General features: G+C 52.5%; 3 protein-coding genes across 4 annotated transcripts; 2 read left to right on the forward strand and 1 right to left on the reverse strand.

The window, feature by feature from the left end:
• Positions 1–6,692: 6,692 nt before the first annotated feature.
• LOC118569491 (heat shock 70 kDa protein 1A-like) lies at positions 6,693–9,499 on the reverse strand. The gene is given in 2 exon segments (XM_036167288.1): positions 6,693–8,063; positions 8,065–9,499. Coding segments are annotated over 2 exon segments (1,932 nt in total). The 5' UTR covers positions 9,436–9,499; the 3' UTR covers positions 6,693–7,502.
• Positions 9,500–9,870: 371 nt separating this feature from the next.
• Hspa1l (heat shock protein family A (Hsp70) member 1 like) lies at positions 9,871–16,081 on the forward strand. Its single transcript, XM_036167289.1, has 2 exons — positions 9,871–10,293; positions 13,829–16,081. Exon 2 carries the CDS (start codon positions 13,842–13,844, stop codon positions 15,765–15,767), a length of 1,926 nt encoding a protein of 641 aa, XP_036023182.1. The 5' UTR covers positions 9,871–10,293; positions 13,829–13,841; the 3' UTR covers positions 15,768–16,081.
• Positions 16,082–19,072: 2,991 nt separating this feature from the next.
• Lsm2 (LSM2 homolog, U6 small nuclear RNA and mRNA degradation associated) lies at positions 19,073–22,392 on the forward strand. Of its 2 annotated transcripts, none has more exons than XM_036167545.1 (5): positions 19,073–19,318; positions 19,878–19,945; positions 21,648–21,678; positions 21,787–21,846; positions 21,951–22,392. In XM_036167545.1, exons 1-5 carry the CDS (start codon positions 19,316–19,318, stop codon positions 22,074–22,076), a joined length of 288 nt encoding a protein of 95 aa, XP_036023438.1. In that variant the 5' UTR covers positions 19,073–19,315; the 3' UTR covers positions 22,077–22,392. The 2 variants fall into 2 exon arrangements, with proteins under 2 accessions (XP_036023438.1, XP_036023437.1); XM_036167544.1 differs by lacking the exon at positions 19,073–19,318 and adding an exon at positions 19,340–19,592.
• The last annotated feature ends 454 nt before the right edge of the window (positions 22,393–22,846 follow it).

The raw sequence follows: 22,846 nt of genomic DNA on the forward strand, positions 1-22,846 counted from the left end.
CTCAATCCCCTTGTTCTTAGAAGATGACACAATTCTAAGCACATCCAGAGGAGGCGAAGGGAACAAGTCATGTGAACCTAGAGGTGGCCCTTTGGGTTTGTTTCTTTTGTTCTGTTTTTGAGATAGTCCAAGCTGGCTGGAACTCACGGTGGTTCTCCTGCCTCGGCTGCTCAAAGGCTGGTCTAGCAGGTACAAACACCACGCCCTGCTGAGGCGGGCATCCTTCAGCAGATTGCGAAGGCTTTTGCAGCAGTGGAGCTCTGGAGATTTCCAGCCAGTGGAAAAACACTCTGGGTAGGGGAAGACCTGTGCTTGTGTTTGGAATCTACCTGGAGGATAGGTTTCTTTTTTCTCCCCTTCTCTTAACAACAAAGTACTTGCATGCTACTAAATCACCCAAGTCTCTATATGATCATCTCAAAAGCAGAATTAACAGTAACATTCAGGCAGGTGTGATGGTGTGCTCCTGTAATTCCAGAGTGGGAGAGGTGGAGGCAGGAGGATGCTGTGAGAGCCTGTCCAGTCTGGGCCATCTGAAGAAACCCTGCCTCAAAAAGCAAACACAGGGTGCTGGGGCTGAGCTGGGTGCTTGCCTAGTGTGCACAAAGCCCAGAGCTAAACCTGCTCCCACAGAAACCAGGGCTGGTATCACACCCCTGTGATACCATCAGTGGGGAGGGAGAGGCAGGAGGAGCACAAGTCTGAGGTTCTCCTTGGCTACACAGTGAGCTTGAAGACACTACCCCCATCTCATGAAACAAACACCCCCAAAACTCAGACAAAACAAAACAAAATCTACTTCATAGTGCGGCGGTATCAAGAATTAGTTGACTAACGCTTCGGCAGCTGTCACGCTGTGTGCTCTGCAGTGTTTCCCTTCTGTGATGGGCAGCCCACACACTCGGGTCCAGCTGCTCACTCATTCCTGGTGAGGTCCTTACAAAGCTGGGGACCTGCCAGCACTATGGAACTTCTTTTTTAAAATTATTTATTTATTATGTATACAGAAGAGGGCACCAGATCTCATTACAGATGGTTGTGAGCCACCACGTGGGTGCTGGGACTTGAACTCAGGACCTCTGGAAGAGCAGTCGGTGCTCTTAACCTCTGAGCCATCTCTCCAGCCCATAATTAACCCAAATTTAGCAGCTTTTTTTTTTTTTTTTTTTTTTTTTTTTTTTTTTTTTGGTTTTTCAAGACAGGGTTTCTCTGTGTAGCTTTGGAGCCTATCCTGGAACTTACTTTGTAGCCCAGGCTGGCCTCGGACTCACAGAGATCCACCTGCCTCTGCCTCCCGAGTGCTTCCCAGCAGAACTTCTTTAAATTACTTAAATCCAACATAAAAACTGAGGTAAAACCGGGCGGTGGTGGCGCACAGCTTTAATCCCAGCGTTTGGGAGGCAGAGCCGGGCGAATCTCTATGAGTTTGAGGCTGGCCTGGTCTATAGAGCGAGGTCCAGGACAGGCACCAAAGCTTCATAGAGAAACCATGTCTAACAAAAATCAAAACCAAAAACAAACAAACAAACAAAAACGGGTGTAAAGCCAGGTGTGGTGGCTTATATCTGTGGTCCCAGCACTTGAGAGGAAGCGACCGAGGGGTGGAGGGATTGTCACATTGTCCCAAATTTGAAGCAACCTGGTCTATAGAACAAGTTCCAGGCTAGCCAGGGCTACATAGAGAGACCCTTCTCCAAAACCAACACTCTAGATGGTGTTTCCCATCTGCTGTGATTGTCTAGCAGGGAAATGTTTTGGCTTTAATTTTCTAGCACCACAAAATGCACAAGTCAATTATGATGCAAAGTTGGAGAGTTTTCTTAAGGTTTACCTTTAACACTGTGTGTGTGGACAGCGGTGCAGGTGCCTGCAGAGGACAGAAAAAGGCATTGAATCTTCTGGAACTGGATTACAGATGGCTGTAGGTTTCTAAACTTGGGTCCTGGGAACCAAACACAAGACCTCTGGAAGAGTAGTGCCAGCTCTTACCACAGAGCCGTCATCTTCCAGCCCCTAGTTGGGGTTTATTCAAAGATTTATTTATTTATTATGTACACAGAAGAGGGCACCAGATCTCATTACAGATGGTTGTGAGCCACCATGTGGTTGCTGGGAACTGAACTCAGGACCTCTGGAAGAGCAGTCGGTGCTCTTAACCTCTGAGCCATCCCTCCAGGCCCACATTATTATTATTATTTTTTTTTTTACGTAGGTTTTGAGGGAAAGAGTTAAACAGAGAGGCGCTTGGGAGTAAGTGAGACACACCTGAGAGCATGGGTGTGGACTTTTCAAAAAGTGGCAGACACAAACTGCTGTGGCCCCGATCTGCACAACCAAGATAAGACACAGATCGCCCACATTGCGCAAGAGACTATTTATAATGCTGGGTACCTGAGGCACCTGCCTGGCTGGGACCCACATAGCTTCCCACTCCCCCCCTCCCCATGAAAGACTAGGGTGAGGCAGAAGGCAGTCGCTGAAGGGCCATGGCATGTCTTCCAACACCCCTCTTTCTGCCTCAGACCTATTTCCTGAGACCGCCTGCCTCTCCATTCACTGAAGGTGCGCTCCCAGCAGAGCAGCGGAGTGGAGGTCACACCTCTGTGAGCTAGGTGCGCGTGGGTTAAGTGACCACCCAGGAGCTTCCCTCCTGCCCCACGCCCTCATGGGCCTGCACTCAAGCTCCTGTTTGACCAGGCTTCCAGCTTCTTGTCTGCCAGAGACGGGAAAGGAAAGCAAGCCCTGTATCCGTGGCAAGCTGGCACACAGCTCACAGATCTGCTGGATGTTGAATGCAGAGCCTGACTACACTTGCTGTCCCAGAGCAGAGCTGAGGGAGGGGGACTCAGGCAGGGGAATAGTCTGCTTTGTTAAGAAGGGTTCTGGAGAACGATGACAGGGCAGTTCCTTCCTCCCAGGCCAGTCCGCACTAAAAAAAGCAAACCTGCGGAAGCCTGACAAACTGGGATGGACAGGAAAGCGGTGGCCCCGCCCCCTCTTTCCCGCGCTGCTTTTTTTTTTTTTTTTTTTTAAATTATTTAAAGTTTTTATTTTGTGTGTATGAGTGCTTTGTCTGCATGTGTGTCTGTGCACCACTTGTGTGCCTGGTGCCTGCCCAGGCCAGATGGTTGTGAGCCACCATTTGGGTGCTGGGAACTGTCCTCTGGAAAAGCAGCCGGTTCTGGGTGGTCTCTCCAGCTCCTTCCCTTGATGTTTAAAGTTGCTTCTGGTTCTGCTTGTTTTTTTAGACTCGTTCTGCAGGCCATGTGAGCCTTAAACTCCCGGCCATCCTCCTGCCTTAGCCAAGCAGGTACTAGGATTACAAGTTTGGGTTAACTCTGTGGTGCTCCTGAAGCCTCCTCGCCCTCCTCTCTCCTGCATCCTGGACGGGGGTGGGGAGTGGGGGGTGGGGGTGTGTGTGTGGGGTGTGTGTGTGTGGGGTGGGGGGTGGGGGTGTGTGGGGAGTGGGGGTGTGTGTGTGGTGTGTGTGGGGGGGTGTGTGTGTGGGGTGTGTGTGTGGGGTGTGTGTGTGGGTGTGTGTGGGGGGGGGGGGGGTGTGGGGTGGGGTGTGTCTTTGTAGACCAGACTAGTCTTGAACAGGGACCCTCCTGCCTCCACATCCCCAGTCTGTACAGGCATGCACCACACCCAGCTCTAACTCATCAGATGGGAACAATGGAAAGTTCTGTGACTTTTATGATAGTGAGCCAAAACAATTGGGTGGCAGATGGGGGAAAACAGTCCTCAGAAATGAAAGTAAAGGAGCTTCTGGGTGTCTGCCCCTCCCACCCGGGGCGGAGCTTCTGGGTGTCTGCCCCTCCCACCTGACCCCCACCTAGCTCTGCACCCATCTCACTGACTGCCCATCAGACTGTAGACATGGTAACTATCCTAGTTAGGCTGCAATCGGATGTAAAATAAATAAACAGAAGAAAAAGAAGACTATGTCCTATAGCCAGATCCCAAGGAGCACTCTCTCAGTTGAGGGTCCTCCTTTCTGAGGACTCTAGCCTGTGCCAAACCGACATCAGATCAGCCAGCACACTCGGTGTGAAGCATCACATGGAAGGCCCAGCACATGTCTACTCTTGTCACAGCCCTCCAGTGTTGGGGTCTTTCTGACATGGAGGCACTATAATGTCAGATGACACCCCCCCATGTATGTTCACTGGAATACTTTAAATGTGGGTGACAAAAACTACCACTGTGGCCCAGCAGGAAGGCTCAGTAAGTGAAAGTGTGTGCATGCCAGCCTGACTACCTGAGTGTGATACTCCAGAGCCCACAGTGGAAGAATAAAACTACCTCCCCAGAGTTGTCCGCTCACCTGCACACACCCTAACTTACACACACATGAAATTTAAAAAAATCCCAAGTGTGATTTCTATTCCAGCATCCTTTCAGAAATAACTGTGAACGAAAATATCAGCCCAGCTTGTTGGTACCCATAGGGCTTTTATTGCTGAGCTACATCTCCAGCCCCTAACAACCCCATGTTTAAAGAATCTGGAGGAGGGGCAGTGAGGGGCCCAGCCTGGAACATGAGAGAACCCATCTCAAAACAACAAATAACAACAAAAATACAGGAACCTAGGCTTAAGATGAACCTTAGAAAAACAGCTGCTTTATCTGCAAGCTCTGGGTTTGATCCCCAGAACAACAAATAAAGCAAAATAAAATTGCAGGGCTAGGGTATGTAGCTCAGTGGCAGAACTGGCCTCAACACCAGCACCACACACAAAGCAAAAAAAGACACACACACACACACACACACACACACACACACACACACACACAAAACAAAAAACAAAAAACAAAAAACAAAAGCCAACCAAATGAACAAAAAGTTAAAGGCAGGCACGGTACAGCTACCCATGTCTATAATCCAGCACTCGGGAGGCTGAGGCATTAAGACTCCTCAAATGCAAGCCCAGACTGGACTACATACTGAGTTCCACATCAGCCCCTGCCTCAAAGCCTCAAAGGCTTTGTTTCAAGCAGGTTTCAAAAAAAAAAAAAAGGAAAAAAATCTTGCACATAATCTCAATAGGGTAGTAAGGCCTAACAGCCTAATTTAAAGCATCAGAAGTAGATGAGGGCCAAAGAGAAGCTTCAGTAGGTAAAGGTGCTTGATGCACACCTGCAGATTTAAGTCCCATGCCCAGGACCTACCCAGAGGGTGAAGAGAGAACTCACTCCACAGTGGTCCTCCGACCCCTGCATGAGTGCCTTTGCATGTGCATCCCACAGTGGTCCTCCGACCCCTGCATGAGTGCCTTTGCATGTGCATCCCACACAGTGGTCCTCCGAGCCCTGCATGTGTGCCTTGGCATCTCCATGCCCCACACTGTGGTGGTCCCTGTGTGCCTTGGCATCTCCATGCCCCACACTGTGGTGGTCCCTGAGTGCCTTGGTGTCTGCATGCCCCACACTGTGGTGGTCCCTGTGTGCCTTGGCGTCTCCATGCCCCACACTGTGGTGGTCCCTGTGTGCCTTGGTGTCTGCAAGCCCCACACTGTGGTCCTCTGACCCCTGCATGTGTGCCTTGGTGTCTACATGCCCCACACTGTGGTCCTCTGACCCCTGCATGTGTGCCTTGGTGTCTGCATGCCCCACACTGTGGTCCTCTGACCCCTGCATGTGTGCCTTGGTGTCTGCAAGCCTCACACTGTGGTCCTCTGACCCCTGCATGTGTGCCTTGGCATCTCCATGCCCCACACTGTGGTGGTCCCTGTGTGCCTTGGCATCTCCATGCCCCACACTGTGGTGGTCCCTGTGTGCCTTGGTGTCTGCAAGCCCCACACTGTGGTCCTCTGACCCCTGCATGTGTGCCTTGGTGTCTGCATGCCCCACACTGTGGTCCTCTGACCCCTGCATGTGTGCCTTGGTGTCTGCATGCCCCACACTGTGGTCCTCTGACCCCTGCATGTGTGCCTTGGTGTCTGCATGCCCCACAGTGTGGTCCTCTGACCCCTGCATGTGTGCCTTGGTGTCTGCATGCCCCACACTGTGGTCTCTGACCCCTGCATGTGTGCCTTGTCGTCTGCATGCCCCACAGTGTGGTCCTCTGACCCCTGCATGTGTGCCTTGGTGTCTGCATGCCCCACACTGTGGTCTCTGACCCCTGCATGTGTGCCTTGGCGTCTGCATGCCCCACACTGTGGTCCTCTGACCCCTGCATGTGTGCCTTGGTGTCTGCATGCCCCCTCCCCGTACATAAAAGCAGTAAAAACTTACAAGTAAAGGATGAGACTAGGGATTGCATCCTCAACCTGCTGTCAATTCTCACTTTTCAAGCACACCACCCACGACCTCTTACTATTTATTTCATCCCCCCTTCCCTTTCTACAGAAGGGTGTATACTAAGTGAACCCCTCATCCCTCTTCTGAAGTCATTCTTACATCATCACCACCCCGTTAGGGGCCTGACTTCTGGAACCCCAGGCCCAAGCCTCAAGCACCAGGGCTTTTTGGACAAGCCTCTCCTCCACCTCTGTGAGAGTTTACTCAGGACCTCACCTCAGAAGGGTGTTGTTTGCACTGGCTCATCTCATTTCCCTCACACAAAGGGATCACACTGCAGTGTTCCCTCTGTCCTCCAGGCCAGTCGGGATAAAATGCGACTCTTCTGTGGCCCAAACTGTGAGAGACAGATGCAGCAGCTCCTGACCTCCAAATACAACAGGCACATAGAGATGGCAAGTTATACTGAGTTTATTTTCAAATAACAGTAGAAATTGACCTGAGTTCAGCATGAATATGTAAAAAACAAGGTGAGCAAAGGATGGCAGTATAAATCAGCTCCAAGTTTACCCACTGGAAATACAGCTCAACGGTTCAACAACCAAACTGCAAACACAAAAGTATAAACACAAGGAGAAGCAGAGCCTCCCCGCTTCATAGACAAACGTGGCCCATGGAAGGCACCACTTTAGGGTGCCTCAATAGTGTGGCCAAGGGCAGAGTCCTAAGACTAAAGAACCCGAAAAATATACTTAACATATTTCGTTCTTCTTGGTATTTTTGGGAAGGTCCCTCTACATAGCCATCTTGAAACTAGACCAGGCTGGCCTTGAACCAACAGAGATTAAGGTGTTCACCTATGGCTGGAAACATATTTCTTTCTAAAACTGCACACACAAAAAAGTGCTTTGGCTTTCTCTTATTGCAAGCCAAAAATCAGATAAACACACTATTATGTATAAAGACATTTGCCAACTTGGTAGTCTGGCAAAACAAATCATACAGTGTGGCAGTGTTGAACTGAAGGCAGGAAAAAAAAAACACCCTCAGGGTAACTAACGTACTAACTTACAGGAAATATAAAGAACGGGAGCTATTCCACGGAGCATATAAAGTTTCCCTAGGACTAGGACTTCAGTGCAGAATGACCCCAGGAGTGAGGGACCAACCCTGACAATACCCAGAGCAAGGACAGTCCTCAAGGGCCACCAGCCCATGTGTGTCCTAGATGACCCCGGGAGGACAAGGAAGGGCTTGCTCTAATCCACCTCCTCGATGGTGGGCCCTGACCCAGAGCCGCCCCTGGGCGCCTGGGCCCCGAAGCCGCCAGCCCCGGGAGCACCGGCACCCTGCTGGTACAGCCCGCTGATGATGGGGCTGCACACCTTCTCCAGCTCCTCCCGCTTGTGCACGAACTCCTCCTTCTCGGCCAGCGTGTTGGCGTCCAGCCAGGAGATGACCTCCTGGCACTTGTCCAGCACCTTCTTCTTGTCGGCCTCGGCGATCTTGCCCTTGAGGCCCTCGTCCTCCACGGCGCTCTTCATGTTGAAGGCGTAGGACTCGAGCGCGTTCTTGGCCGCCACCCTCTCGCGCTGCACCTCGTCCTCGGCCTTGTAGCGCTCGGCCTCCTGCACCATGCGCTCGATCTCCTCCTTGCTCAGCCGGCCCTTGTCGTTGGTGATGGTGATCTTGTTGGCCTTGCCGGTGCTCTTGTCGGTGGCGGTGACGTTCAGGATGCCGTTGGCGTCGATGTCGAAGGTCACCTCGATCTGGGGCACGCCCCTGGGCGCCGGCGGGATGCCGCTCAGCTCGAAGCGGCCCCAGCAGGTTGTTGTCGCGCGTCATGGCCCTCTCGCCCTCGTACACCTGGATCAGCACCCCGGGCTGGTTGTCCGAGTAGGTGGTGAAGGTCTGCGTCTGCTTGGTGGGGATGGTGGAGTTGCGCTTGATGAGCGCCGTCATCACGCCGCCCGCCGTCTCCAGGCCCAGCGACAGCGGCGCCACGTCCAGCAGCAGCAGGTCCTGCACGTTCTCGGACTTGTCCCCCATCAGGATGGCCGCCTGCACCGCCGCCCCGTAGGCCACCGCCTCGTCGGGGTTGATGCTCTTGTTCAGGTCGCGCCCGTTGAAGAAGTCCTGCAGCAGCTTCTGCACCTTGGGGATGCGCGTCGAGCCGCCCACCAGCACCAGGTCGTGGATCTGCGCCTTGTCCAGCTTGGCGTCGCGCAGCGCCTTCTCCACGGGCTCCAGCGTGCCGCGGAACAGGTCCGAGCACAGCTCCTCGAAGCGCGCCCGCGTGATGGACGTGTAGAAGTCGATGCCCTCGAACAGGGAGTCGATCTCCAGGTTGGCCTGCGTGCTGGACGACAGGGTCCGCTTGGCCCGCTCGCAGGCCGTGCGCAGGCGCCGCACCGCGCGCTTGTTCTGGCTGATGTCCTTCTTGTGCTTCCTCTTGAACTCCTCCACGAAGTGGCTCACCAGCCGGTTGTCGAAGTCCTCCCCGCCCAGGTGCGTGTCGCCCGCCGTGGCCTTCACCTCGAAGATGCCGTCGTCGATCGTCAGGATGGACACGTCGAACGTGCCGCCCCCCAGGTCGAAGATGAGCACGTTGCGCTCCCCCTTGCCGCCCGACCGGTCCAGGCCGTAGGCGATGGCGGCCGCCGTGGGCTCGTTGATGATGCGCAGCACGTTCAGACCCGCGATCACGCCCGCGTCCTTGGTGGCCTGCCGCTGCGAGTCGTTGAAGTAGGCGGGCACCGTGATCACCGCGTTGGTCACCGGCTGGCCCAGGTACGCCTCGGCGATCTCCTTCATCTTGGTCAGCACCATGGACGAGATCTCCTCGGGGTAGAAGGCCCGCGTCTCGCCCTTGTAGCTCACCTGCACCTTGGGCTTGTCGCCGTCGTTCACCACCTGGAAGGGCCAGTGCTTCATGTCCGACTGCACCACCGCGTCGCCGAACTTGCGGCCGATCAGCCGCTTCGCGTCGAACACGGTGTTCTGCGGGTTCATGGCCACCTGGTTCTTGGCGGCGTCGCCGATGAGCCGCTCGGTGTCGGTGAAGGCCACGTAGCTGGGGGTCGTGCGGTTGCCCTGGTCGTTGGCGATGATCTCCACCTTGCCGTGCTGGAACACGCCCACGCACGAGTAGGTGGTGCCCAGGTCGATGCCGATCGCCGTGCTCTTGGCCATGGCGCCGCTGGCTGTCGGCGGCCGGGAGGAGGCTCCGGGGGAGGCTGGTGCTGGCCGGGGGCCGGGATCTGGCCGGGGTCCGGGATCGCCGCGCAGCTCCGCCTCTCTCCGCTCCGACGGAGACCCAGGGCTCTGGGCTGGGACCGCGGTGCGCGTCTGGATCCCTGCGCGCCGCCCCGCGTCTTTATGGAGCGTCCTCCGGCCCCGCCCGCCCTGCCCCGGGCCAATGAGCGAGCCGGAGGCGGCCGTGGGGACCCGAACCTTCCAGCAGCTTCGCGTCTGGCGGGGCTCCCCGCCTCCTCTGAGTCACCGGTGCGGAGGGCGCCGCCCGGTCCAGAACTCTCCGGACACTCCTGGGCTCCGCTGGAGCAGCGGCGTTCCTGGGGCGGCGGGCGGGGGAGGCGGGGCGGCGGCGGGACGTGCGGGCGCCACTGTTGCCGTGGCGACGCATCACGGCGGCCTGGGTGGAACTGACTGTGAAGGTCACCGCCAGCTCGGTGCTGTGGACAGTTGGTCGCGATCTGGGGGGTTCCGCTACTGGCGCAGTGCTGATTTGGGGGGTCGAGCTGCGGCTGTCACTCCCCCACCCCCGCCTGGGTGACCCGGGGAGACGCCTAGGGGCGTGTCTGGTGACGTGGTCCCCTCCGGTCGCGTTACAATGGCCGTGCCGACTCTGACCTCACCGACTAATTTAGGAATCCGTGGCTCGGTCCCAGAACGGGCTCAAAGTTGCCGGGAGGGTCGGGGTGGGGGGTGGGGGGACCCCGGCTGCTCGTTTGGATGATCCTGGAGCTCCCCGCTCGTAGGGGCTCAGCGACCCAAGTTTTCCAAACTGGAGCGAAGGCGGAGAGAAGCCAGGTGAGCCGCGAAGGCTCCGGTTGGAATGGGGCAGAAGGCTGTGTCCCCGCTGGTTCTTATTTGAAAAGGGCCGAGACACTTCTTAGGTTTGATTAATTTTCAGACAAGGTCTGGTGGAACCCGCCGCTCTTGCTTCAGTCTCCTGAGTGTTGGGACTACTAGTGTGGCCCTCCCCACACAGACCCCAGGTTTTTGTTTTTGTTTTTTTTTGAGCTGAGGCTCGAACCCAGGGCCTTGCGCTTGCTAGGTGAACGCTCTACCACTGAGCTAAATCCCCAACCCGACCCCGACCCCAGTTGTTTTAACTCTGGGGTGGGGGGGTTGGAACCAGGAAGAGTGTCACTTGAGGGTAGGGATGGCTGGAATGCGCCTGAGCTCGGAATAGGGAGTTTAAGACCTTAAGGCTTTTTTGAATATGTTATTGGCACCAGAAGATAGGAGTTATAATCAAAAGGATAGAAACGGGTGTAGAGATGCATGCCTGTGATCCTAGCACGCTAGATGTTGAGAAAGGATGGCTTGGGGAAGGAATTTTGTCTTAAAAAATACATAGAAAATCTGCCCGTTGTGCCCTACTTCTCAGAAAAATTGATTGAGGCCGCATGGTGGCTCAAGCCTCTAATCCCAACTCTTAGGAATGGAGGCAGGGGCATTGTCTGAGCTACACAGCGAGACCTCAGTCTTAAACAAAAAAAGGCGCGCGCGCGCGCGCGCGCGCGCGCGCGTGTGTGTGTGTGTGTGTGTGTGTGTGTGTGTGTGTGTGTGTCTTAGCAGCCATCTTCAGAGTGAGCTAGGTAACTCCACCATGCTCAGGAAGGCACATCTGAATGGAGGCTAGTGCCTATCTTTTTAAAGAAATGGTTTGTCTGTGTGTTTTTGTGAGTATGTGCCATGTGTGTCTCCAGAAGAGCCTGGAAGAAGTTGTCTCATCCCCTGGAGCTGGATAACAGGCAGTCCTGAGCTGCCCAATGTGGGTGCTGGGAACCGAGCCGAGGTTCTTTGTAAGAGCAGGAAGCACTCTTAACTACCATCTCTTTGGCCCCTAATGTCTCTTTTAAGGAGTTTCAGAACACAATCTTAGGAGACAGGTGCACAGGTGTGGTCCCACAGTAAAACATATCACTGTCACAGGAACACTACAGTTGATTCAGGCCCTGTGAGGAATATAGACCGACTTTCCTTCCATCCTTGGAGTAGCTGAGAACACTGTTGTCTACCTTCATCACTTACATGCTCTGCCATTAAAGCCAGGTCCGGGCATGTCTGTGAACCCAAGCTAACAGCAGCAGCATTCACAATATGGAGAAGGGGAAGCAACCTGGTGTCCCTGCGGAGATGAATGTGTAAGGGCGGGAGAAACATAAAATGGACTTCAGTTTCAGAAGTACCAAAATATGTAAGCTCACGGACGAGAATTAAGGACTCTGTGCTGAGTGGAATAAGACCAGCCATAAACAGACAAATGCTGTGTAATTCCAATTGTATAGGATAAGAGTGGACAAATCCACAAACATTCCACTCATGGTGAAAAGCACCGCGACGGTTAATGTAATCCCCACTCCCCACTACTCTGGAGGCTGAGGAGAGGGCCTGCAGGCACCACCTAGCAGAGAAACATGAGGAGACCCATTTTGAAAAGAATCCCTGTTATAATGAGTATTTCAAAATGAATGTAGGTGAAGGTTCATTACTGACTTAAATTTAAGCCTTTAATGAAGCCTACTGGGGCAAGGTTCAGCCTAAACAGAGAGCCAGTTTGGTAGTGGAAAGTGGCTGTGTATGCCTCCTGAATCATGTTGATGTTGACCAGCCTGTCCTGCTCTATGTTATCTGGTAGACAGGAAACTGCAGAAGCCAGAGAAACAGACATATGGGAGCCTGGGGGGCTGCCAAGGGTCTTAGGGTCTGTGCTCTGAGACACAGCTACAGTGGAAACATAGCCACTCTGGGGTGTAGCTCAGTGATACAGCCCTTGCCTAGCATCTCCAAGGCCCTGGGTTCCACCCCTAGCACACAAAAGACAAACCCAAAACCAATCCCAAAGATAGTTTCAAAGAATAAAGATAGTGAAAGGTGGGTGGAGTGGGCATTTTGACAATGTTTATTTGATATTTTTCAGAGTGGCAAACTCAAATGTATAAACTGTTGGCACCAGACACCTTTACAGCTGAGGCCTAACTCCTTTCTCTGTTGGTTTCCTACTTCTTACGAGGGGGGAACAAGGAATGGTAGGATGTCTGAGACAGCTCAGACACTAGCTGTAAAGAAAACAGCCTGCTGAAGTGACTCGTGCCCGTAAACCCAGCATTTGGAAAGCACAAGGACCTGGATTCGATCCTCAGATCAAAAATAAAATAAAATAGCAACTCAAAATGACCTACAGAGAGGCTAGGAAGATAGATCAGTGGGCAAATGTTTTTGCATGGACCTGAGTTCAGTCCCCAGAACCCACATAACAGAAGAAGTGGTGGCCTGAGCCTGTGATCACAGAGCAAGGGAGATGCTTCCCTGGGCTCGCCGGCCGGCACAGCCTAACTGGCCAGCGTTTGAAGCCAATGAGAGAGGTCCTGTTTCAACACAGTTGACGGGCAGTTGAATGACACCCAGGCCTGACCCTGAATCCACAGGTTCATGCATACACACCCCACACCAAAACAGCAGCAAACACACACACACTTACAAGCTCTCAGTGTAGGACTTCTTTCTGTGCAGAGGAAGCTAGTGAGCCTGGGGTATCTTATCTTTGTTGTTGTTGTTGTTGTTTGTTTTTCCAGACAGGGTTTCTCTGTGTGGGATATCATCTTCATGCTTGAAGTTTTAACAAGACCGACTGATGGAGCTGGAGAGCTGGCTCAGCAGTTAAGAGCACTTACTGCTCCTGTGGAAGGCACAGGTTCAATACCCAGCACCCACACGGTGGCTCACAACTGTCTGTAACACCAGTCTCAGGGGATCTGATGCCCTCTCCTGACCTCCTCAGGGACATACACACATGAAGACAAAATGTTCATACAAAAATATTTTTTTAAGTTTATTTTATACAGTGTTCTGCCTGCATGTATGCCTGCACGCTAGAAGAGGGCACCAGATCTATTACAGATGGTTGTGAGCCACCATGTGGTTGCCGGGAATGGAACTCAGGACTCTGGAAGAGCAGCCAGTGCTCTTAACCTCTGAGCCATCTCTCCAGCCCCCACAAAATAATTTTTAAAAATTAAAAAACAAACAAACAAAAAACCTTGAGGGCTCAGCCATTAAGAGCACATCTCTCCTTGTAGAAGACCTGAATTTAGTGCCTAGCACTTACCCACGTTGGGCAGTTCCCGACTGTCTGTAACTGACTCCAAGGGCCTCCCATACCTGACTTCCACAGGCACCAGCATTCATGTGCATATGCCCACACAGACATACACGCATACACACAATTAAAACTAATAAATCTTGAAAGAGCTACTAACTGATCAATAAATAGCTTAGGTTTTATTTAAAAGAATCACTCCCCTAAATATGATTATGAAGTCTCATTTCTCCACAGGCCTCGGAAAACCATGGCTGCCAATAAAGGAATGGCGATCGGCATCGACCTGGGCACCACCTACTCGTGCGTGGGCGTGTTCCAGCACGGCAAGGTGGAGATCATCGCCAACGACCAGGGCAACCGCACGACCCCCAGCTACGTGGCCTTCACCGACACCGAGCGGCTCATCGGCGACGCCGCCAAGAACCAGGTGGCCATGAACCCGCAGAACACTGTTTTTGATGCCAAACGTCTAATTGGCAGGAAGTTTAATGATCCTGTGGTGCAGTCGGACATGAAGCTTTGGCCATTTCAAGTCATTAACGAAGGGGGCAAGCCCAAGGTGCTGGTGTCCTACAAGGGCGAGAAGAAAGCCTTCTACCCCGAGGAGATCTCGTCCATGGTGCTGACCAAGATGAAGGAGACCGCAGAGGCCTTTTTGGGCCACAGTGTCACCAACGCGGTGATCACGGTGCCCGCCTACTTCAACGACTCGCAGCGGCAGGCCACCAAGGACGCGGGCGTGATCGCGGGTCTGAACGTGCTGCGCATCATCAACGAGCCCACGGCGGCCGCCATCGCCTACGGCCTGGATAAAGGAAGTCACGGGGAGCGCAACGTGCTCATCTTCGACCTGGGGGGCGGCACGTTCGACGTGTCCATCCTGACGATCGACGACGGCATCTTCGAGGTGAAGGCCACGGCGGGCGACACGCACCTGGGCGGGGAGGACTTCGACAACCGGCTGGTGAGCCACTTCGTGGAGGAGTTCAAGAGGAAGCACAAGAAGGACATCAGCCAGAACAAGCGCGCGGTGCGGCGCCTGCGCACGGCCTGCGAGCGGGCCAAGCGGACCCTGTCGTCCAGCACGCAGGCCAACCTGGAGATCGACTCCCTGTTCGAGGGCATCGACTTCTACACGTCCATCACCAGAGCACGGTTTGAAGAGTTGTGTGCAGACTTGTTTAGAGGCACGCTGGAGCCCGTGGAGAAGTCTCTCCGGGATGCCAAGATGGACAAGGCTAAAATCCATGACATTGTCCTGGTGGGCGGCTCGACGCGCATCCCCAAGGTGCAGAAGCTGCTGCAGGACTTCTTCAATGGACGGGATCTCAACAAGAGCATCAACCCCGATGAGGCGGTGGCCTACGGGGCGGCGGTACAGGCAGCTATTTTAATGGGTGACAAGTCTGAAAAAGTACAAGATTTGCTTTTGTTGGATGTAGCTCCCCTGTCTCTAGGATTGGAGACGGCGGGCGGCGTGATGACGGCGCTCATCAAGCGCAACTCCACCATCCCCACCAAGCAGACGCAGATCTTCACCACCTACTCGGACAACCAGCCCGGGGTGCTGATCCAGGTGTACGAGGGCGAGAGGGCCATGACGCGCGACAACAACCTGCTGGGGCGATTTGACCTGACGGGAATACCCCCTGCACCTAGGGGCGTGCCCCAGATCGAGGTGACCTTTGACATTGATGCCAATGGAATTCTCAACGTCACAGCCATGGACAAGAGCACCGGCAAGGCCAACAAGATCACCATCACCAACGACAAGGGCCGGCTGAGCAAGGAGGAGATCGAGCGCATGGTGCAGGAGGCCGAGCGCTACAAGGCCGAGGACGAGGGCCAGAGGGAGAAAATCGCAGCCAAAAACGCCTTAGAATCCTACGCTTTTAACATGAAGAGCGCCGTGAGCGATGAAGGTCTGAAGGACAAGATCAGTGAGTCCGATAAAAAGAAAATCCTGGATAAATGTAACGAGGTCCTCTCCTGGCTGGAGGCCAACCAACTGGCTGAGAAAGACGAGTTTGACCATAAGAGAAAAGAGCTGGAGAACATGTGCAACCCGGTCATCACAAAGCTCTACCAGGGAGGGTGCACCGGCCCCACCTGTGCCCCGGGGTACACACCCAACAGGGCTGCCACAGGCCCTACCATTGAGGAAGTAGATTAGCCTTTTCTGGAACTGCAGGGTGCTAGGGAGCCTCTAGGTGAATCTTATTCACCTTCAAACATCACTCTGACTCTGGAGATGACTGGACTTGAACCTACACCGCCATCCTTTGGGACTCTGATGGAGAAGTCTGTACTCCATCTTCTCATGCCCCCACCCTCTCGTCTATGACCCCGAAATGGACCTTTAGGAAAACCAGTCCCCTCTTTGAACCATTTGAAGAATCTGGATGTCTGTTATTTATGAGCCACACCCCACCTTCCTCCTTCCTGTGTGGATGGTTATTTGTCTCTCAGTAAAGTTGTTCCCAAAGAAAATAACTCGAGATGTCTTCTGATGTATTTATTTGGTCATGGCCTTACTGTGTACGTCTAGATTACTTGACCCTATGTAGGCCAACTTGTCCCTCACTTGCAGCAATCCTCCTGTCTCTGCCACCTGCATTCTGAGACTACAGGCATGCACCGCCATGCCCATCTTTGTTTTAGGAGGCAGGGTTTCTAGGTTAGCCTCAAACATTCTATATCTAAAAGTGACCTGCTCGCCCCTCAACCAGCTTATTCCCTGGCATCTTTAAGCTGTTAAATGTTCCCTGTAAAGTAAGAGAGGGGAGCTCACAGCCAGGCAGTGATGGCGCACACCTTTAGTCCCAGCACTGGGGAGGCAGAGGCAGGCGGATCTCTGTGAGTTCGAAGCCAGCTTGGGCTACAGAGTGAGTTCCAGGACAGGCGCAAAGCTACACAGAGAAACCCTGTCTCGAAAACCAAAAAAAAGAAAGGGGAGCTCACACAGGACACGAATTTTCTGTTTGTGAGTTCACTGTGAATGATTAGCCTGCTAAGGGCAAAGCCTTTGGATCTGTGCGAGTTCAGCGTCTCCAACAAAATAATCTTGTTTTTGTTTTGAGACAGGGTCTTATACAGCCTAGGTCTGCTCTGAACACCTGTTCATGCCACTTCCACTTGCATGATGACTGGAATTACAGAACATTACACCTGCCAAGAAAAATGTCTTCCAATTCTCAGACACCTGGGCCCATATGAAGAACGTGCTAACCATGGCTACTGCTTCTAATCAATGACAGGCTAGTTTAGGTTCAAGTGTTAAGGATTCTGCTGAACTTGGTAACAAATCCTGCTTGATATCTTGATGGATCCAGATCTGAACAGTGATTTGCACCCGTAATCCCAGAACTGGGGAAGCAAGGTGAGAAGGATCCTTGGGTTGCAGGCGAGTCAGTCTAGCTGAATGTCAGATCCAAGATCAATGACAGACCCTCTCTCAAACAATGAGATGGGGTCTAGAGAGATGGCCTAGTGGTTAAGAACATGTACTGCTCTTCAAGAGGACCAGGGTTTGATTCCCAGCACTTCTCTGGTGGCTCACAACTGTCTGTAACTCCAGAAGACCCAACCTTCTCTTCTGGTCTCTGGGGGCACCGAACAATGGGCACACACTCATGCAACACAACACTCTTACACATAAAATGTAAAAACAAAAACAAACAAACAAACAAAAAACCCTTAAACAATGTGGAAAGTGCTTGAAGCCAGAGTCATGTCTGGCCTGCACAGACCTGCATGCTCCAGCTCGACCCCCCCCCCCCCAAGGAAACCCTGGCTGCCCTCTATTTTGGCATCATGGCACAATGTAGAGAATTCTACACTGTAATCAGCAGGCCAGATGCTCAGAATTTTTGTATCTACAGCCAGCCTCAAGAAGAGACAACCCAAAATATTCATCATTGAAATAGCAAGCCTTTCCCTATATATCCAGACGTGATTCCCACACAAATGTCCCACAGATACAAACTAGCAACTTCCCACTTAATTATTAAAAACAACAACAGGGCTGGAGAGACGGCTCAGTGGTTAAGAGCACCGACTGCTCTTCCAGAGGTCCTGAGTTCCCTTCCCAGCAACCACATGGTGGCTCACAACCGTCTGTAATGAGGTCTGGTGCCCTCTTCTGGCCTGCAGGGACACATGCAGGCAGAACACTGTATACATAATAAGTAAATAAATCTTAACAACAACAACAACAACAACAACAACAACAAAGCCTTTCCTTCCCCAGCAGCACCATCCCTTCTCTGGGAACTTGCCTGACGAAGCTTTTATTTTTTCCCTAATGTATTATAACTAGCAGCAGCCCCCTCCCCACCCCCACTCACTCCTCTTTTGTTTCCCTGTAGAAAAGGGCAGGCCTCCCAGGGATACAACCAAACACGGCATACTCAGTTGCAATAAGACTAGGCCCCCCCCCTCTATTAAGGCTGGACAAAGTGACCCAGTAGGGGTAAGATGGCCCCAGAAGTGGGCAACAGAGTCAGGGACATCCCGGTTCCCACTGTTAGGCGTCTCACAAGAGGACCAAGCTACACAACCACAACACATATGCAGAGGTCAGTCCCATGCAGGCTCCCTGGTTATGCGTTCAGTTTCTGTGAGCCTCTATGAGCCCAAGTTAGTTGATTCTGTGGTTTTCTAGTGGTGTCCTTACCCCTCTGGCTCCTACAATCTTTTCTCCGCTCTTCTGAAGGATTCCTGGAACTCCACCTAATGTTTGGCTGTGGGCTGCACCCGTTTCCTGCTGAGGCCTTTGTGGAATCTTTTATTAAAATTCTCCATTTTTATCAGTCAGCTCTTGCAAACTCCTTCACAGTCGGAATGTTTCAAGCCTGTTAATGTTGTCCCTCAGAACATCCAAAGTAGTATTTGGAGGTGAGCTATTACAAAATACTTCAGGGCTGGAGAGATGACTCAGCAGTTAGGAGCACTTGTTGCTCTTCCAGGACCCAGATTCTATCTACAGATGGCTCACAACCATCTGTAATGAGATCTGGTGCCCTCTTCTGGTGTGCAGGCTTATATGCAGGCAGAATACTGTATACATAATAAATAAATAAATCTTAAAGAAAAAACATCAGGGTTTATTTTCAGGCCCCCCTATATTTCTCCCCCCCCCCACGCCAGTGTGTGCTGCTGTGTATTTTACTCCCTTTGACGCAGGTCTTGCTATTTGGCCTCTACGCCAGTCATCATGTCTCAGCTCCCTCACCAGGATTGCAGGAGGGCACCAGCCCTGCCCAGACCTTGGCAACGTTTTAAATTTCACTCATCAGAGAATACGCAAATCATAGTTTCCTCAAGCTTCCCAACAATCCTCAATAGGAGAGAAGGGTATGAGCAGATCAGGCTAAAGAAAAAAACAAATCTTCCGGAGAGGGGCGAACTACCTCGAAGGCGCAGGGGCCAGGGCGCGCGCACGCGCAGTAGGAAGCAGCTGCTCAGGAGGAAGTGGGAGACCGGAAGGCCCGCCCCTCTCTCGGTTTGGCGGTCCTCTCTGCTCTTCCCTACTCCGCTCCCTTGGAGCCCGGATTCCGCCGCGCGCTCTCGGTCCGGCGCTTTTCGCGGCTCCCCCTTGCGCCTGCGTGATCCTGCCCTGCCCCACGCGCGGGCTCGCGCTCGGGCTCCCGCCCGGCCCCTGGCCCGCGACCCCCGGCCCTTCCCTCCGCGGCCCAGGCCGCAGCGCGTGGCGCCAGCACCATGGTGGGTACCGTGACGTCAAAAGCGAGCGCCGCCGCCCGCCGCGGGCCGTTCGAACCGTGCCGGCCGCGGTGGCACGCTGTGGCTTTGGGCTGCAGTCTGGCCCCCGGCTTCTCCCTACAACCTTGGTGCCCACACCCCACCTCGGGGAGACCCCCCGGAACAAATGTTTTTTTTGGGAAAACTCCCAGCAAGTCCAAGAGAGAGCCCTCGGGCCCCGCGGGAGAACGGAAAGCTAGCTTTGCGTTTCCCTGCTGCAGATCCGGAGTTTCTGAGGGTGCGGGTGGGATGCGGTCTGCACTTCACTGGAGAAAATGTACAGATGCCCTACGCGTGGGCGGTTCTGAGGGTGGGTCCTGGCGCCCAGGGGTACGGGGCCGTCACTGCCTGCGGCCCAATGAGCTGTGGCGTGTCTGTGAACAGATGGCTGTTGGTCGTGGACCTTTGAGAAGTGCTGTAGTCGGTGGGGACACAAACACTAGTATTTCACAATACTGGCACGGGGCTCCTCTTCCTCGGACTTTTCACGTGATGGCTACCCCTCCCTCCCTCTTTTCCATAGCTCTTCTATTCCTTTTTCAAATCCCTTGTGGGCAAGGATGTGGTCGTGGAACTCAAGAATGACCTGAGGTAGGTACCTATGGCAGCGAGTTGGCGGAAGGTGGGGGTGCCCGGGGTCCTGAACCCTTTTCTTCCCCCTCAAAGTTATTTGATAGAGAATGTGAGCCAAACACAGAAGAAATAAATAGCATGTTCTTTAAGGGTAAAGATTAGTTTAAGATTGCTGGGCATGGTGGCTCACGTCTTTAATCCCAGCACTCAGGAGGCAGAGGCGGATCTCTGAGTTCGAGGCCAGCCTGGTCTACAGAGTGAGTTCCAGGAAAGGTGCAAAGCTACACAGAGAAACCCTGTCTCAATAAGAAAGAAAAGAATTTGTTACACAAGTAAATATATATGTGCAGGCAGACTTGCACTATGCTCTTTAAATATGCTAAATAAGCAATGCTAATAAATATGCTTACTGTAGTCTTGGAGAAAATATATGAGATGCTTGTGGCTTTGTAAATAGCCAAAAAATTTGAATAATTTAAATATCTAGCATTAACCCCTCAAAAATGTAAGAGTTTAGTTAAAATTCAATAGGGAGCACTTCCCTAATAAAACCCCTTAACAAAGGAATGAGCTGTATTGGTAGAGAAAGCAGTTGGATATAGCGTACATGACATAGTATCCATTTAGTTAGAGAAAATGTAAATAGAACACTCTGTACAGCATCTGCATCTACTGCCTCCTTGTACAGTTTGCTTCTTAGTCATTCAGGAAAGAATAAAAAAGTAAGTTTAGCTCCTTTATGTAAACATAGGGCTCTGGCCCCAAAGCAGTAAGTGTTTAGAAATAGCTGTTGGTGGAGCTGGAGAGATGACTGGTTAGAAATGCTTGCTGCTGTTCCAGAGAACTAGAGCTCAGTTCCCAGCGACTCCATTAGGTGGTCCTGTGTTTGTTGGGCTGCATACAACCACCTGTAACTAGCTTCAGGGGATCTGATGCCCTCTGCTGGCCTCAGTAGGTGCCCACATGCACATACACACATAACAAAAATCAGTATTTAAAAAAACTGATACTTCTGGGAGTTAGCTGATCTGTCTGTCATATTCCTGTTTATTGGTTCTAAGTTTTGGTAACTTACATGGCCTCTCTGAACTCCTGGATGGTATTAATTACTTTTTACAAGATGGCTATTGCAGGGCAGTGGTGGTGCACTCCCCTTAACCCCAGCCCTCAGAAGCAGATCTCTGAGTTGGAGGCCAGCCTGGTCTACAGAGGTAGTTAGGACAGCCTAGGCTACACAAAGAATAAACCTAAAAAAGATGGCTGCTACAGAGTGAGTCCCAGGAAAGGCGCCAAAGCTGCAGAGACACCCTCTTGAAAAAGCCAAAAGATGGCTGTCAATGATGGTGGCTCCTGTCCACAGTTCCAGGACTTCAGAAGTGGAGGCAGAATGATGGCCACAGTGTGAGATCCACCTGGGCCAAAGAGTGAGAACCTGCCTTAAAAGGAAATACAAAGATTAAGCAGAACACAGGCCTGGCCTGCAACCATTGAGCAGTAGCTGTTGATACGCTGGTGGAAGGGGAGACTTGTGTCTGTAATGGTGAACCATTCTGAGAGGCTTTATCTTTCCCAGTTCAGAGTTCACAGATGCCGTCTGTGGCTATCCCTTCTCTGCTTCAGGCCTTGACTTCTCCCCCACATTCTTGTCTTAGCTCTGATGTTCCCTCCATGCTGATTTCAGTGTAAATTAATTTGGCTCTTCCCTCTTTGCCCTTGACAGCATCTGTGGAACCCTCCACTCTGTGGACCAGGTGAGATGTAGTGAAGGCTTACAGTCTGTACTTGGGGAACAATGGGAGAGTGGAGGTGGGTTCCTGCATCTTGTCCACAGGGCTAATGATGGTGTTCCTCTTTCGTAGTACCTCAATATCAAACTAACCGACATCAGTGTCACTGACCCTGAGAAGTACCCTCACATGGTGAGTTGGGGCTAGCGAGGAGGAAACCTTTAAAGCAAGAGGCCCCTGGGTGGCTGAGAGGACACATTCTTCATGGAGATGCTTTCCCGTTTGTCTGTTTCCAGCTATCAGTCAAGAACTGCTTCATCAGGGGCTCCGTGGTCCGCTATGTGCAGCTGCCGGCCGACGAGGTGGACACTCAGCTGCTCCAGGACGCGGCACGGAAGGAGGCCCTCCAGCAGAAGCAGTGATGCACCTCCCCCCCTTTCCCCTTCGGTGACCCCTAACTGGATGTCCAGCTGAGGACAGGGACACCCTGCTCAGCGCTTCCGGTGTCTTGTTTTGTTAATTTTTTTTCTTTTTAATTGAATGGATGAAAGGGATGATAGTCGGGAACAACTATCCTCTTGCGAAGGGAGGATAAGAAAGCTGGGGGCTGTAAAGCGTTCCTGGTCCCTCCTTACTCCCTTTCCCTGGAGATGGTGGGAGCTTCCTAGGCTTTCCAGGGCAACACGTGAATGGAAAGAATCTGTCCCGCATCGGGAATAAAATTTCTGGTCAAACCGAGTTCTGGTTTTGTGGTCTGTGTTTGAGCAGGGAGGTGGGAAGGCTGTTTCACCTCCACTCGAGTACTCTACATTCCTCCATCTCCGGAAGTCCCACCCAGTTTACCAGCATTATGCACTTCTGCCCCAAAGCTTAGACACCTTGGCCATTACGTCGGGTAAAAGCCGCCAGCCGCCGTGACTTGAACTGACCCCTGGGTCACACTTGGTGGAAACGTAACTGGTTTTCTCCACATTCGCTGAAGTGCACACAATAAAAACGTAATAAAAAGATAAAGCAGTGGCGGCCCAACGGCACTGCGAACTTACTCTCCTCCTAGCCTTTTGCCTTCCCATTGCCCTGCCCTTCCTTTCACATGAAGAAACTCAACGCTCTGAGCTTTTCCTCTGGTGCTGGGGTTAGATCCCAGGATCTCCCCGAGCTGGCGCTGGCGCACAGGACTACTGGGCTGGCA

The sequence above is a fragment of the Onychomys torridus genome, chromosome 18, assembly GCF_903995425.1.
Source record: "Onychomys torridus chromosome 18, mOncTor1.1, whole genome shotgun sequence".
Lineage (NCBI taxonomy): Eukaryota > Metazoa > Chordata > Mammalia > Rodentia > Cricetidae > Onychomys > Onychomys torridus.

Excerpts from the sequence above, each read along its gene's own strand:
- Hspa1l (XM_036167289.1), top strand. The coding sequence starts at position 13,842 with ATGGCTGCCAATAAAGGAATGGCGATCGGCATCGACCTGGGCACCACC.
- Lsm2 (XM_036167544.1), top strand. The coding sequence starts at position 19,482 with ATGTTTTTTTTGGGAAAACTCCCAGCAAGTCCAAGAGAGAGCCCTCGG. Across the intron at positions 19,593-19,877 it reads CAGATCCGGAGTTTCTGAGG|CTCTTCTATTCCTTTTTCAA; the intron begins GTGCGGGTGGGA and ends TCTTTTCCATAG. Across the intron at positions 21,679-21,786 it reads CCCTCCACTCTGTGGACCAG|TACCTCAATATCAAACTAAC; the intron begins GTGAGATGTAGT and ends CCTCTTTCGTAG.